Below are 14,219 nucleotides of genomic sequence, written 5' to 3' on the forward strand. Positions count from 1 at the left end.
AAGAATACATAAATAAACGGAACAACAAATTGATCTCTCTCTCGCTCTTTCTTCCTCTCTCCCTCTCTCTCTCCCCGCCTTCCTCTCTCGCTCTAAAATCCATAAACAATATCTTAAATTAAATAAAAGTAAAGAAAATTATCTAACTTAGAAAAGCATAATATATAGGGTCATCCTAAACAATATTTTAAATGAAAGCTCTTTAAAAACAATCTTAATTTAAAATGCATAATTAAATTGTATTAATTTACATAGGATAGTGGCATAATACATTCTTTTGGGGGCTTAAAAAGAATATACATATTAGGCAAGAATGCAGCCGGACTGATGTGGTTCAGTGGTTGAGCATGATCCAGGAACCAAGAGGTCACAGTTCCCCTCCCGGTCAAAGCACAAGCCTGGGTTTTGGGCTCGATCCCCAGTAAATCGTGCAGGAGGCAGTTGATCTATGATGTTTCTCTCTTATCATTGATGCTTCTATCCCTCTCTGCCTCTCTTCCCTCTCTCTGAAATCAATTTTTAAAAAAAGAATGCAGAATATAGACAAATACAAGTTTTTGAGGTTGTTAACCTCAAAATAGAAAGCCAAAGTGAGAGGCAAGCAGCATTTATTTGAGAACAAAGGCTAGCTAATCAAGAAGCACTGATTGAGGCAGAAACCTAAATAGTGTTCCAATAATGGGACTGAAGGCAAGAGGTTTTTATGAGAAAAGGCAGGGAAATAATTACATGAACAGAAGGAAGGAATTTGTATTGCTGTTAATAAGCTAAGTTATTCTTTAGCTACACGTGACTGTTCACCAATTCTAAAGAATGTCTTTATTTTCAGTCCTATAGCCAGGGGGTATGTTTCCTGTTAGCTTTACAACTGTTTGGAAGACAATGCTGCTCCGGCCCAGTCCAAAGGTTATTTTGCCAAGTTCAAAAGTTCAAGGAGTAAGACAGGCAGGCAGGACCTCTGGAATTGCTGCCCGGCTCTATTTTAAAATGGCTCCACTTGTGCCAACTTTTCACAAGGTTTTATCTAAAAATGTTGGGTTGGTAATTGGTAGAGCTCCAGGCAGAGGTGATAGGTGCCTGCAGAAAGAGTTTGGACAGAGAATTAACAGTTGGAGGACCAACCCTGTGGCCAGCAAACTCTAGGCTAGTTTTTTAGCTGATTGGAAAATATGGTATAATCCCCTCTCCACAAATAATCATTAAATCACCAGTCCTTTCTATGATTGATAGATAGATAGATAGATAGATAGATGATAGATAGATATAGATATAGACATAGACATAAATATAGATATAGATATATATAATTGATTTCAGAGAGGAAGGGAGAGGGAGATAGAAACATCAATGAGATAAAATCATTGATCGGCTGCCTCCTACACGCCCCCTACTGGGGATCGAACTGGGGCATGTGTCCTGATCGAGATTCGAACCTTGACCTCCTTCACCTTCAATTTTCTTAATCACTTGTACAACAAGCACACTTCACAAAGACAAGCACGAACTTTCCCCTGGGACAACAAAGTTAATTTGGTTTGAGCAAAGGATAATTATTCTGTTAGCATGTGGGTGTTTTTTTTCTTCTCCCTGTAGGGATGTTAGTAGGACAAGAGTCTCAAGGTCTGGGCAGTTCTAAATGTTATTACTAAATGTTATTCTTGCTAAATATTAAAATGTGATACAGTATTTTGCAGACCAGCTGTAAACAGGATGAGCTTGACAGGAACCCAAACGGGATACATGTAGCCAGCTGTAAAGAAGAAATCGATTTGTAATTAACCAAATATGTATATAAGCCATGGCTAACTTGGATGTAATACTTTATTAAGGACACTGGGCATGGAAGGAGTGGGGGCGGGGAGACATGATCAATAGAGAAGGAAGCCGATTACTAACTACATTTACTCCACGATTATGTCTAACTCTGGGGAAAATTTACATTGAAAGCTATAAACATTCGGGTGAAATAAACTTGCATTTCTGATCTGCCCGGATCCGGTATTAGTGTTGTCACGGGCCAAAAGCGCGCTCACGGTCCGGCCTGAGGTAGCGCAGTACAAAGGGCAGTAAACAGAGGCGACCACAGAAGACTACGCCGATGGGAGGACGGAGTCTGATCCGGTGCCGCAGGGTGGCCGCGGAGGGAGGCTGGGCACGTGGTGCGTTTTGCACGTAACGTGCAGAGGGGCTTCAAGCCCACCAAACATTACAGGACTGTCGGCCAGGGCCAGGAAAACTCCCTCGGACCCGCGTTCCGCACACAACGACAGGAGGCGTGCCTGGCAATAACCACGGTGCGGTCCCTGCGCCCGGGCCGCTGCATCACCCGGTCCGGGAGAAACACCAGCCCGCGACCCACGAATCCACTGGGAACAAGCTCCAGGCGTCCCGCGGAGAACCCGGAGCAGCTGGGTGCGCGCTCAGGCCCCGCCCCGCCCCCGGCCCCTCTCGTGATTGGTGCCCAGGGAGCATGTACTCAATGGTGCGCGCGCAGCGGCGGCTTCCTCTCCCGTCCCCGCCTGGGATTGGTGCCCTAGGTTCAAGGGGGCGGGCTTTCAGGTGGGTGCGCGCGCGCAGTGGTCGCGTCAGTCCGGATGCGACCTGCTCTGGCCGGCCGGCCTCCGAGTCACCGCGATGGCGGCCTTCGTTCTGCTGCGGCAAGGGCGAGCCGGTGCGCTGAAGGTAAAAGGGAGCCGGGCGGTGCCTGGGAGCCCACGTAGGGCCGGGGCGAGGAGCGCGGCCCTAGCGGCCACCTCTGGCCTTCATGGGGAGACGCTGACCTGCTTCCCGGCGGAGGAGAGAGCGCCTGGCCCTGGCAGCAGCCGGGGGTGGGGGCCGGGGAATGGACCCCCGACACCGGCCGGGCTCCCGCTGGACCCCAACTCCCTGGGGAGCCTCCGTGGTGCGGGGCTCCCAGGGGGCGTGCGTCGCCGTGCTCCGCCGAGACCGTTCCGGACCGCGTCTTTACTTAGGGAACCTCTGGGTATCTCGTCGACCTGGTAACTTCACAGTTTCTAAGAAGCCAGCTTACAGTACCTCGTCTGTGAAAAGAAAGGACGAAAGAAGGGCTTTCCTTCTCCATATGTAAAAACTAAGGCCACGTCACTATATTGAAAATGTGAAAAGGCTCTTATTACAGAAGCAATAACTATTCATTGCAAAATAAAGTACAGATGGGAAATCTATTGTCAAAGAGTCTACTATTTGCTCCTTGATATATCTAGTTGCAAATGAGTTTTTCTGCTTTCATATGCCCACGTGGATAAAGTTATAAACAAAAAAAATAGTTTCTCCTTCAGATGCACCCTACAGACACCTCTGTTCTGTGTGGAGCGTCTAAAACAGTGCCCAACATGTAGTAGTAAATACATGCTGAGTAAATGGACAGTTTGTAAAGTGCTTGCCACTTATAATATATTGTAAACAATGTTGAAGCAATTATTCATCTACATCATTTTTAAGTTACTATTTCAAATATTATCCTAAATTACTTTACAAGTGTAGGAAAAAATTTTAGAAAGAGAATCATAGTGTTTTGCAGGTTAATAGATAATTGGAGACTACAGAAAAAGATGCACAGGAAAAAGTCTGGTTGGACAAGTACCCAAATGCTAATGGTGTGTGTTCTTTTTTTTCTAATATATTTTTATTGATTTCAGAGAAGAAGGGAGAGGGAGAGTGAGTTAGAAGCATCAATGATGAAAGAGAATAATTGATTGGCTGCCTCCTGCACGCCCCAGCCTGCAACCTGGGCACCTGCCCTTGACTGGAATCGAACCCGGGACTGTTCAGTCCACAGGCCAATGCTCTATCCACTGAACCAAACCAGCTAGGGCAATAGTGTGTGTTCTTGAACTCAGGTGTTTTTCTCTTTTTGCAGCTCTTTTGTGTTTTATAATCATAAATATGCCATGTGAGTGCAAAGCAAAGCATTTATATGTAGTAGTAATACATAATCCTTTTATGTAGTAATAATTGTAAATGGTATAATGCTAAAATAGTCTTTAAATTATTTTTTTTAATTTTTACTTTACAGTTTACTTTGAATATTATTTTGTATTGGTTTCAGGTATACAACGTAGCAGTTAGGCAATCATATACTTTACAAATATTCCCCTGATATTTTCAGTACCCACCTGGCAGCATGCATAGTTATTGCAATATTATTGACTATTCCCTGTGCTGTACTTTATATTCCCTTGACTATTTTGTAACTGCCAACTTGTACTTCTCAGTCCCTTCACTTTTTTCACTCAGTCCCCCAACCCCACTTCCCTCTGGCAATTACCAGTCCACTCTCTGTGTCTGAGTCTGTTTCAATTTTGTTTGTTCTTCAGATTCCTAAAATTATCCTTATTTGTTAATTCTTTTGTCAGACTCTGCTTCTAGAAGGACAAGTGTTTCGAGGACTTGCGTCTACAGCTTCTCTCTCTGCAGAATCAGGAAAGAGTGACAAGGGACTGCCACCAAATTCCAAGAAACAAAGTCCACCAAAAAGTAAGATTTTAATGGTCGTCATGGGGGAAAAGAATGCATATAAATCAGTCAGCTTTCCAGGAATAAAAAAGAGTTTTACTGGCTACATAATTTATGATTGTTCATTTCCAGCAGCATCCACTTTATAATCAGACATAAGATCTGTAACAGGTTTTAGACCAAACTGGTTCTATCTGTATTTACTAAATGATGTGTAGCAACGGGATGCAGAGTATAAAGGTTCTGGATATTCAGGTGGCCCTAATACAGACCCCGTATTCGCATGAGGCGGCCATAAACCCCATTTTACTTTTCTTTCCCTGATTGTGACTATTTTCAATGTTTTGAGACTCATCTGTAGTCTCCCAAGCTTTGCTCAGCCACAGTCCAGGACTGCAGGCATCAACATTTTGTGACTGTGAAGAGAGTTAAGAGCAGGCACCATTTTTAATTATATGACTCACTTTGATGGAGTATGATGTCTGCTTTGTTTCCAGCTCGTTCTGCAGTCATTTTGACTTTGAGCACCAGTTTTTACTTTTCCCCTAAATACCAATGGAGCAAATCCTCATTGAAGGAAAAGAGGAAATGCAACAGTATGTTTTAAATACTTCTGGGAATTTTATGTTCTACTAGAGGCCTGGTGCATGAAATTCATGCGCAGGTCAGGTCCCTAGGCCTGGACGAAGATCAGGGCTGATTGGGGCCTTCCTTGCCCAGCTACTGGCTGCCAGCCGGCTGGGCCCTTCCTTCCGTGAACTCCTAAGGGGATAATTTGCATATTAGCCTTTTATATATATAGATATATATAGATAGATTCCCCACGCTCATTGTTAATTGATTATAATCCAGATTCATTGCACTTGGTCTTAACTGATGGAACTTTAGTGAACTCTTAAAAAATATATATGGTATCTATAATCTCTTGGCAAATCTTTTGTTTTCTTTTTTATTATTGAGGTGACATTGGTTAATGAGGTGACTTTCCTGACATAATAATTATATAGGTTTTGGGTGTACAATTCTATAATACATCATCTGTTACTGTGTTTTCACCACCCGAAGTCATGTCTCCTTCCATCCCCATTTATATCCCCTGTACCCTTTTCTACCTCCCGCTACCCCACTTTCCCTCTGAGAATCACCATACTGTTGTCTGTCTGTGAGGCTTTTTGTTCTTGTTTAATCCCTTCACCCAGCCCGGAAACCCTCCTCCCCTCTGATAGCTGTCAGCCTGTTCTCTATGAGTCTGTTTCTATTTCATTTATTAGTTTTTTTGGCATATATTTAATGTGTGTGTGGAGTTTAGAATGATAATTTCAGTTTGTCTTTATTTTCATGATAATACCATTTTCTCAGTTTAAAAGTGTTTAGATTCTTTTGTTAGGTCCCTCCTTGGTCTGCACACAAAAACATGAGTCGGTTATAAGAGACTGGCCCTCTGTTGAGAGTGCCAACCTGCCAACTGCCTTTCACATGCCATCGAGCTCAACTAAGAAGACACACCTTTCTGGGGATGTCTTCGGCTCCTGTACACTGGAGGCCTGATTTTGACAGGAACATTATTTAATTCTGTCCTACCTGTTTCATTTTTAGATCGTGTTCTCTTTTTTTAATCCGTAAGTTTTAAAATAATGATCTTATATATAAGGACTTTTTAAAAAATATATTTTATTGATTTTTTTTTACAGAGAGGAAGGGAGAGGGATAGAGAGCTAGAAACACCGATGAGAGAGAGAGAGAAACATCGATTAGCTGCCTCCTGCACACCACCCACTGGGGATGTGCCAGCAACCAAGGTACATGCCCTTGGCCGGAATCGAACCTAGGACCCTTCAGTCCACAGGCTGATGCTCTATCCACTGAGCCAAACCAACCAGGGCTATAAGGACTTTTATTTGTTTATTTTTGTGTGGACATAACCATAATACCATTATCACACTTAAAACATGTTTATAAGAATGTCAGTTAAATTCTGTATGGTGCCGGGCATATTTCTGACATTCTTTCATTGTTTACTGATGAATGACTAGTTGAGTTTCATTACTAATATTACCCTTGGTCTTGGAGAAGTTTTATCTTTTTCTTTCTGGGTTTTTGTGTTTTTTTCTGGTTGGTCAGTAAGTTTATTATTGTCTTTATCTGAAAATATGCATAGAAAATTGTGGTTTGGTTCATTAGCTCTCAGCAGCCCGTTCCTGAGCTCTGAGGAAGTTTGCCTTCTGAGCTACCAAATCTTTTTTCTAGATTTTGAAATGTCTAGAGACATTTGGGAAATTTTCTTTCTTAGGCCTCTTCTCATAGACAGGATTCTCTCGTATAGCAGCACGAGATTTCTTATACATCTCCTTTGTGTCTTGAGTTACATTGTTCTTTATGAACTGAGAGATTGTTTTTTGTAAGCATCTTTATCTTCTTCCATTAGGTAGCACATATAATATGCAACGTTCTGACCTATGATGTACTTCCACATTGAATCCCTTGTTTTCTGAATCATAACCAGGGAATCATTTGGTACTGTGAGGGATAGACAAGCCTCCATCCATAGCTCCTTTTAGGGCCCCAAAAACTTTATTGCCAGTAGTAGTTCTGACAAGCCCTGCATCCAAATAGCAGGTGAAGGCACCAGGCTGACCAGCAATGCTTTCCACATTCTATTCACCTGTAGCCACCTCTACTTGGCCTTCATAGATCTTGTCCATACCAACTCTATTGAAAAGCCTGCAGGCCAATATAATATACTGTAGCAGGTTGTCAGGCCAACCTTCACACCATACTCGGGGAGTTCATGAGTGTAAACTGCAAAAACTATTCTGTCTCCTTCTGTACGGGCATAAGCAATCTGGCAAATTATATCTTTGTTAGTTACACTATTATCACCCTGCTTTGGGGTGTGTTGTGCTTATTTTTATCCTGGACTGCCAAGCATTTATGGGCATTGTAATCAGTTTTTCTGTCTTATCACCCTCTAAATTTCACTTGAAGTAGGCCTTATTTTTAACAATTTTAACAAACCCTGTTTTGCAGAAGAGAGATCCACGTTTGTGGCTCTGAAATTTTATATCTACAGTCCTGCTTCATAGGCTTATGAAATTGGGTTAATGGATTTTAAAATATCATGGCAGAGCCAAAGATTCCCTTTTTATAAATATGCTTCTGTATGTGAGTGGGAATGAGGTGCTTCTCCTCTGACAGTTTGGGGTGTAGTTATGAGAAGGGAACCCTGAGCTGGGAGTTAGCCTTGGGCTTGTAGCTTTTGCCCTGCGGGCCCCTGAGCCTCAGACCCTTCCTGCCTTAGTGGGGTCAGTGCATCTCAGAATCTAAACAATAGTAATCCCCATTTGAAGACAAAGAAGTAATGCTTCTAAATAGATGTGTGCAGGTGTCAGTGTTTCCCCAAAGCATCAATGATTGGTAAGCATGAGACAGACTGCTTATCGCCCACAGATGGCTCACTGCCAGATTAAACCCCTGCCAGTGGTGGGTGTTTTATCACATTTGTCTTTCAAGGAAAGTCACTACCAAACTAAAACATTGTCAGACCTATCGGCATCCAGCTTCTAGACCAGGTGGGCTATATAAGGCCTTGGAAATCATTTGGTCTGCCAAAGCATTAGAGGTGAGTTAATTAAATGTTTGACCAAATATAGCAGGCTCATTGTTAAGTTGATAATTTTGTATGGCCCACAAATGATGTTATAAATATCCAAATGGGCCCTAACTGGTTTGGCTCAGTGGATAGAGCATCAGCCTGCTGACTCAAGGGTCCCGAGTTCGATTCCGGTCAGGGGTATGTACCTTGGTTGCAGGCACATCCCCAGTAGGGAGTGTGCAGGAGGCAGCTGATCGATGTTTCTCTCTCATCGATGTTTCTAACTCTCTATCCCTCTCCCTTCCTCTCTGTAAAAAAAAAATCAATAAAATATTTTTTAAATAAATAAATAAATAAATAAATATCCAAATGGCCCTTGGCAGCAAAAAGGTTCTCCACCCCTCTGTAGACAAACGTCAGAGATTTCATGAAAACACAGGTAAAGTCATCCTTACATTCAAAGTGAGAGCAATTGTTCCTCTACTTGACACTGCTGTGTTCCAGGAGCTCCCCGACCAGGGATTGAACTCAAAACCTAGGTACATGCCCTGACCAGGAACTGAACCCTCAACCTATTTGGTGTACGGGACAACGCTCCAACCAACCCAGCCACGGCATTTGTTCCCTTTTGATAATAGCAATTCTGACCGGTGTGAGGTAGTATCTCGTAGTTTTGATTTGCATTTACCTGGTGATTAGTGATGTTGAGCGTCTTTTTACATGAATATTGGCCATCTGTATGTCCTCTTTGGAGTAGTATCTGTTTAGGTCCTCTGCCCATTTTCTAATTGGATTGTTGAGGGTTTTCTTTTTTTCCTCATTTTTAGAGAATTTTTGCTCAGTGTAGAAGTGGATTAATGACACAGGTGAGCAGGCTCATGGGGTTTGGAGGCCAGCATATCCTGTTCATTGCCTTTAGGCATTTCTGAACTGTATGGTTTAGAGAGACAGGGAGAAAGGGAGAGTTCAAGTGTGTAGCCACTTCTTTGCCTCAATATTATATTTGGCATGATCCTGGAGCTCCGTGGAGTTAACTGCATCAGCACCTGCTCTGGGCGGTCAGGATGCAGATTCTGCGCTGGCACCTGGCCACAGAATGAGACGTGGCGTGAAGGAGGTAGTGCTGGAAGTGGAGGTGACGGCTCTAACCAGTCACCCATGCTCTAGTTCCGTCAGATCCTTCTACACTGCCCGCTAACCTCTGCCCCATTTCTGACTTTTTATTATTTCTCAGTTTTCTTTCATTATTTTCTGTCATTCTATTATATATAAGTCCCTGAGCTCAGAAGACAATTAAAAACCTTTTAGATACTGGTAATATAGAAAAGCTAGGAATACCGTTTTTTTTCTTCACTTTAGAGATGTAAGATTGATACCTTTTTAGTATAAAATTGACTTCTAGACTTGAAAATAAAGATTTTGGACTTAGAGTTTGCTCATTTGTAATATTTCTTAAGTTTTTACTTTAGATTTGAAAAGTTATTTTAATTTATAAAAACATGTCCTATATTTTTCTTTTAATCTGTATAGTTACAAAAGATTTACCCCCTGAGAAAACTGAAATTAGTTCTAATCAATGTACTGTTTAATTTCATTATTTTTCATAATTGACTTGACAAAATGTAAGGCTTTTATGTTAGCACTTACTAGATTTTTTGCAGTAAACCTGTTGCTTCCAATGATATATATGATGTTAAATTATTTTAGACTTTTGTGGTCTTATAATACTTTTGCTTTCCTTAACTGAAGAAATCTCCAAGTGGCTTATGATTTTGAAGGACTTCTCTTCCTCTTAGCGCAATTTCATTTGAACTACTTTATACCCTCCCTCTGTGCCCCCCACTCTTTTGTGTGTATGTGTGTGTGTGGTGGTGTTGTTTGTTTTGTTAACCCTCACCAGAGGATATTTTTCTATTGATTTTTAGAGAGAGTGGAAAGGAAGGGGAGAGATAGAGAAACATCGATGTGAGAGAGACACTTAGATTGGTTGCCTCCCGCACATAACTGGAGATCGAGCCTGTAACCGAGGTATGTGCCCTTGACTGGAATCAAACTTGGGATCTTTCATTCTCTAAGCTGATGCTCTATCCACTGAGCCAAACCGGCTAGAGTATGAGCCCCCCCGACTCTTAACACACATGGATGTGTATATCCCAAATCCAAACCAGGCTTTTGTCCCTACTTTTGCTTTGCTATTTTGTTCAAAAAGTCCAAGTTCATACAATATGGGTAACTTCTTTAATATATGAGAAGCACCAGTTTTTTTAGGATTTTAAGAAATTATACATTTGTAAAACTTCAACAGTCATCTGAAAATATCTTTATATTATAGTTTAACCATCTTAAATTTGGATGAAATAGTTTAAAAATAATTACCAAAGAAGCTCTCTTGTGAAAAATGAAAACGTTTATTTCTGTTTTTAAAAATCCCCATTTTTAAAATTTCCATTTACAAAGAAAAAAGCACCTACATTTCTACTATTCTCTCATGTGGTTTGGCTTTCACTTAAGAATGGGTTCCCCTGAAACGTTTCTTAGGATTATTACGTTGAAGATGTTATAAATGACAAGTTGGTATATGATGAAATGTCTGTGACATTGATGAATTTAGATTGTTTTACTAATTATTAAAAATAATCCTCTTTATGCCATTTCCTAGATGTAGTGGACCCAAAAGAGAGGGGCAAGCTACTAACCACTCCAACAGCAGCTGAATTGTCTAAAAACTTAACTTCACCCAGTTCTTACTCATCAGTTGTGAATCAAGGTGGGACAGTAGCTAGCCCTAACCCTGGTGACAACACGCTATTCACAGATGCCGGGGTCGCAAAGTTTTTGTCAAGAAAGACTTTGGTAGAGTTTCCTGAAAAAGTTCCATCTTCATTCAGAAAACAGGGCTCCGATTCAGAAGCTCTTCAGAAGAGCAAGAGAGTGACGGACAGTTCCTCTTCATCGTCATCTTCATCCAGCTCCTCTGATTCAGAGTCTGACGAGGAGAGAGATGGCTCAGAAGTTTATTCTCAACTGGTGAGCAAAGGCAAAGGAAGGGTTTCAAAATCAGAGGCCTCCCCTTCCTTTGAAAATAGAGCCTCCAAAATTTCACCATCAGCAAAAGAGAAACCCTGGTCACCACAGCCGCAACTGGACCTCCCCTTGCCAGAAAAGCCCCACCCGGCAAAGAAAGGGACCTCCGTTATGCCATTAAAGGACAAGAAAGATGAAGCAAAACCCACAGTACCCAAGTCACAAGTAGGTGAAGAGGTTATGAAGCAAAATGTAAAGGAAAAAAAACTGCAGAAAATAGTTAGCGCGAATAAAATAGATGAAAGCCAAAAGCCATTTGAAGGTAAAAAAATCTCATCTGACCATACAAAATCAGGGTTATCTACACAACCGAGTGGTGGCCCGGTGCCCACTCGATTGACAGAAGAAACCACTGCAGGAAGATGGCTGCAAGCAACTCCTCCTGAGACCAGAGGAAGAAACTTAGAAAAACAAGTCCCAGAGCCTGATGGGGAGGCGCCTTTGTTCCCATTCAAAAAAGAAAATTTGGGGAAGCAGGTGATAGAAGGACTCTCACAGGCTAACAAAGAGATTTTGGAAGATCGGGTACCAATGAAAAATTTGAAGCCAGTTCCTGTTCCTAATAAAGGCGTTTTCCATGAAAAGACAACAGTACTAAAGCATGAGGCAAAGGGTGAAATCATGGAGGACTCAGCAACCCAAGTGGGAGACCAGCAGGACACACAGGGTACACCTTGATTGTTGAGAACTCTCCTTGTCCTTCGGGGGTGGTTAGAGTGAGGAACTAGGAGATAAGACATACTGTAATTAATCAGATTCTATAGGAGAAATATTGCCTATAACTCTCAGATAAGCAGAGGTGTCTATGAATTATGAAAAATACCTTATAAACAAAATCCCTAAAACATTTTACATTTCTTTTACAAGGAAAGAGGAGGCCCTTGACACTCTTGACTTTGCATAGCCAGTCTAATTTTGAACACTGGCAGTGTAACTCATCACCCTTAACTTTGGAGGGTGTGCCAGTTCCACTGCATGAACTTGCAGAGCAGCCCACTGAGTGTAAAGGGGAGTCCTGTTTAATGTGAAGGGCGATAGTTACACTTGGTCTGATGGTCTTCATGTGAGCTGACAGGCGATAACTCTTAGCATCCTTATGCCTGAGGGGAAACCCACAGTAATAAGTGACTCACAGGCTGCCATGGACTGCATGAATCTTGTCACTGGACTTTTCCTTTTCTGCTTTACTGAAAAAACAGTGGGCTGCTTTCCTTCTCTGTAATGAATTTTTATGAAGGGCATTTTTGCTACCACAGATTTTTAAAGGGAAACTGTTTATTCTTATGTTACCATTTACTTGTACATTGAACTCCATAAAATATATTGTGCATTAGGTAGGTCATGGCAAAACAGTAAAGGAGGTCTCCAATTTTAGGGTCTGTGCTCAAGACACCTTTAAAATGCATTACTAACAAACCCAGCTCCTTCCTGTCCGCTCTTTTTACTTTTAAAGAGCATACATTTTCCTGATTTATGTTACCTGGTCATTGTTATTGGTTGCGTTATGTTGACAGAATTTACGTGTTTCCTTCCCTCCTTTTTCTCCTTTTGTCATTAATATGCAAAGTGCCAGCACTTACCAGACTGCTCAGGACCTCAAGAACTGCATTGCCTAACGCTCCTGTTTCAGCCATTATGTTGTCATGAGGAATACCGAAACCTTCAGGAGGAAAACAGAATGTGGGGTTTTCAGATTGCACATCTTTTTGAACAAACTTTGCTCCTAACTTTTCATGGATGTGTGAATTTTCCAATATTCTCTTTGCCCTTTGGAATCGAGTGATGCCATCCAGGAGCACAGGGGTTGTGTCTGTGCAGTGGACTGAATGTCACTAAGTCCACCCGGCTCCGTGCCTTCCAAGGGGATCGGTTTTTGATAAGTTTTCTATATCCCTGTTTACCTTCATTTTGAAGATGCCCCTACACCACATCGAAGATACTCAACTCGTGGAGATTGGAGAGGTGTCAGCTCTTTAAATAAGACATCATTTTTACTTAATACAATTAAAAAAAGAAAACCAAAGTTTTCGGTATGAATTCAAATAGTGGGAAAATGTATTTCAGCTTTTTGGGCAGCCCAGAGAGCTCCAGGGAGAACTTAACCCAGACCTTAGCCGACTCCCACGCAAGCTTGATCCTGCCGTCATTCTGTCTTGCATTCCACCTTGCTGGCGAGCGATATTTCTTTTGCTTCAACCACACGCTTAGTTTTAAGATTACCAGATATCTAGTGTATGGGTTTTAACTTTTTTCCACTTAAGGAAACAAAACTAAGTAATTTTAGTCTATGAATCTAAACTATATCAACAACTTTTTAAAAAAACACTACACATCCCATTTCCAGTACCCCTTAACTGTGTCATCATTAAAACAGTTTGAGTTTGTTTAATCTTCTTGTATTCAGAGACTTAGAAGTGACTTAGTCACTGCTTTTGAAAATTTTCTTCTGTAAATGTTTGTTTCTGTTTATTTCTAGTAGATCTCATTTTTCCCCCTGAATCTTTATGTGACCTGAAAGTCCCGCCTCCGTAATTGTTCTAGGCATTTTCAAAGTTCTGACAAGTTCAGGGTCTAGAAGTACAAAAAGTAAGATGTTAAGACACATTATAATAACTATTTCCATTTCATACGTTGTTAAGGCTATATGTTGTAGAATAGATTTTCAGCTAATCTCTTCATTTTGGTTTTGAAGGTACTGTTTCTCTCATGGGCTTTTCTTTTCTAATTAGACACTTCATAGCAGTTAGGGTTCTAACGAAGCTCCTTTCCTTGTCCGATGTGCTCACTGCATGTTTCCCCCACAGAGCCCGCACCAGCTGCCGCACCGGCCGCCGCACCAGCCGCCGCTCCTGTCGAGCCGTTTGACAACACCACCTACAAGAACCTCCAGCATCATGACTACAACGTGTACACCTTCTTAGACGTGAACCTGGACCTCTCGAACCGGAGGTTGCCTCAGCCCTCTTCTGGCCGAGAGTCGCCTCGCCACTGAGAGCTCAGTTTAATGATCATCCTTATGTTGTCTGCTGCATTCTTACCTGCAAAATAAAGTCTGCTCGAGTCATAA

The 14,219-nt window shown here is 41.7% G+C and overlaps 1 protein-coding gene and 1 pseudogene across 4 annotated transcripts; one reads left to right on the forward strand and one right to left on the reverse strand.

The window, feature by feature from the left end:
* The first annotated feature begins 2,539 nt into the window (after positions 1 to 2,539).
* Positions 2,540 to 14,219, forward strand: NDUFV3 (NADH:ubiquinone oxidoreductase subunit V3). Of its 4 annotated transcripts, none has more exons than XR_002826522.1 (5): positions 2,540 to 2,682; positions 4,377 to 4,497; positions 10,728 to 11,819; positions 12,720 to 13,182; positions 13,957 to 14,093. XR_002826522.1 is itself a non-coding variant. In XM_006103897.3 (4 exons), the coding sequence occupies exons 1-4, from the start codon at positions 2,635 to 2,637 to the stop codon at positions 14,142 to 14,144; spliced, it is 1,449 nt and encodes a 482-aa protein (XP_006103959.1). In that variant the 5' UTR covers positions 2,540 to 2,634; the 3' UTR covers positions 14,145 to 14,219. The 4 variants fall into 4 exon arrangements, 2 of the variants coding, with proteins under 2 accessions (XP_006103959.1, XP_006103960.1); XR_002826523.1 differs by having other exon boundaries at positions 12,720 to 13,114; positions 13,957 to 14,087; XM_006103897.3 differs by lacking the exon at positions 12,720 to 13,182 and having other exon boundaries at positions 13,957 to 14,219.
* Positions 6,389 to 9,278, reverse strand: LOC102433008 (annotated as a pseudogene).

The sequence above is a fragment of the Myotis lucifugus genome, unplaced genomic scaffold, assembly GCF_000147115.1.
Source record: "Myotis lucifugus unplaced genomic scaffold, Myoluc2.0 scaffold_520, whole genome shotgun sequence".
Taxonomy (NCBI): domain Eukaryota; kingdom Metazoa; phylum Chordata; class Mammalia; order Chiroptera; family Vespertilionidae; genus Myotis; species Myotis lucifugus.

What these genes read in the sequence shown, in the direction of transcription:
- NDUFV3 (XM_006103897.3), top strand. Translation starts at nt 2,635, where the DNA reads ATGGCGGCCTTCGTTCTGCTGCGGCAAGGGCGAGCCGGTGCGCTGAAG. An exon ending in GGCGAGCCGGTGCGCTGAAG is followed by an intron (nt 2,683 to 4,376) that starts GTAAAAGGGAGC and finishes TTCTTTTGTCAG; the next exon opens with ACTCTGCTTCTAGAAGGACA. An exon ending in GAAACAAAGTCCACCAAAAA is followed by an intron (nt 4,498 to 10,727) that starts GTAAGATTTTAA and finishes GCCATTTCCTAG; the next exon opens with ATGTAGTGGACCCAAAAGAG.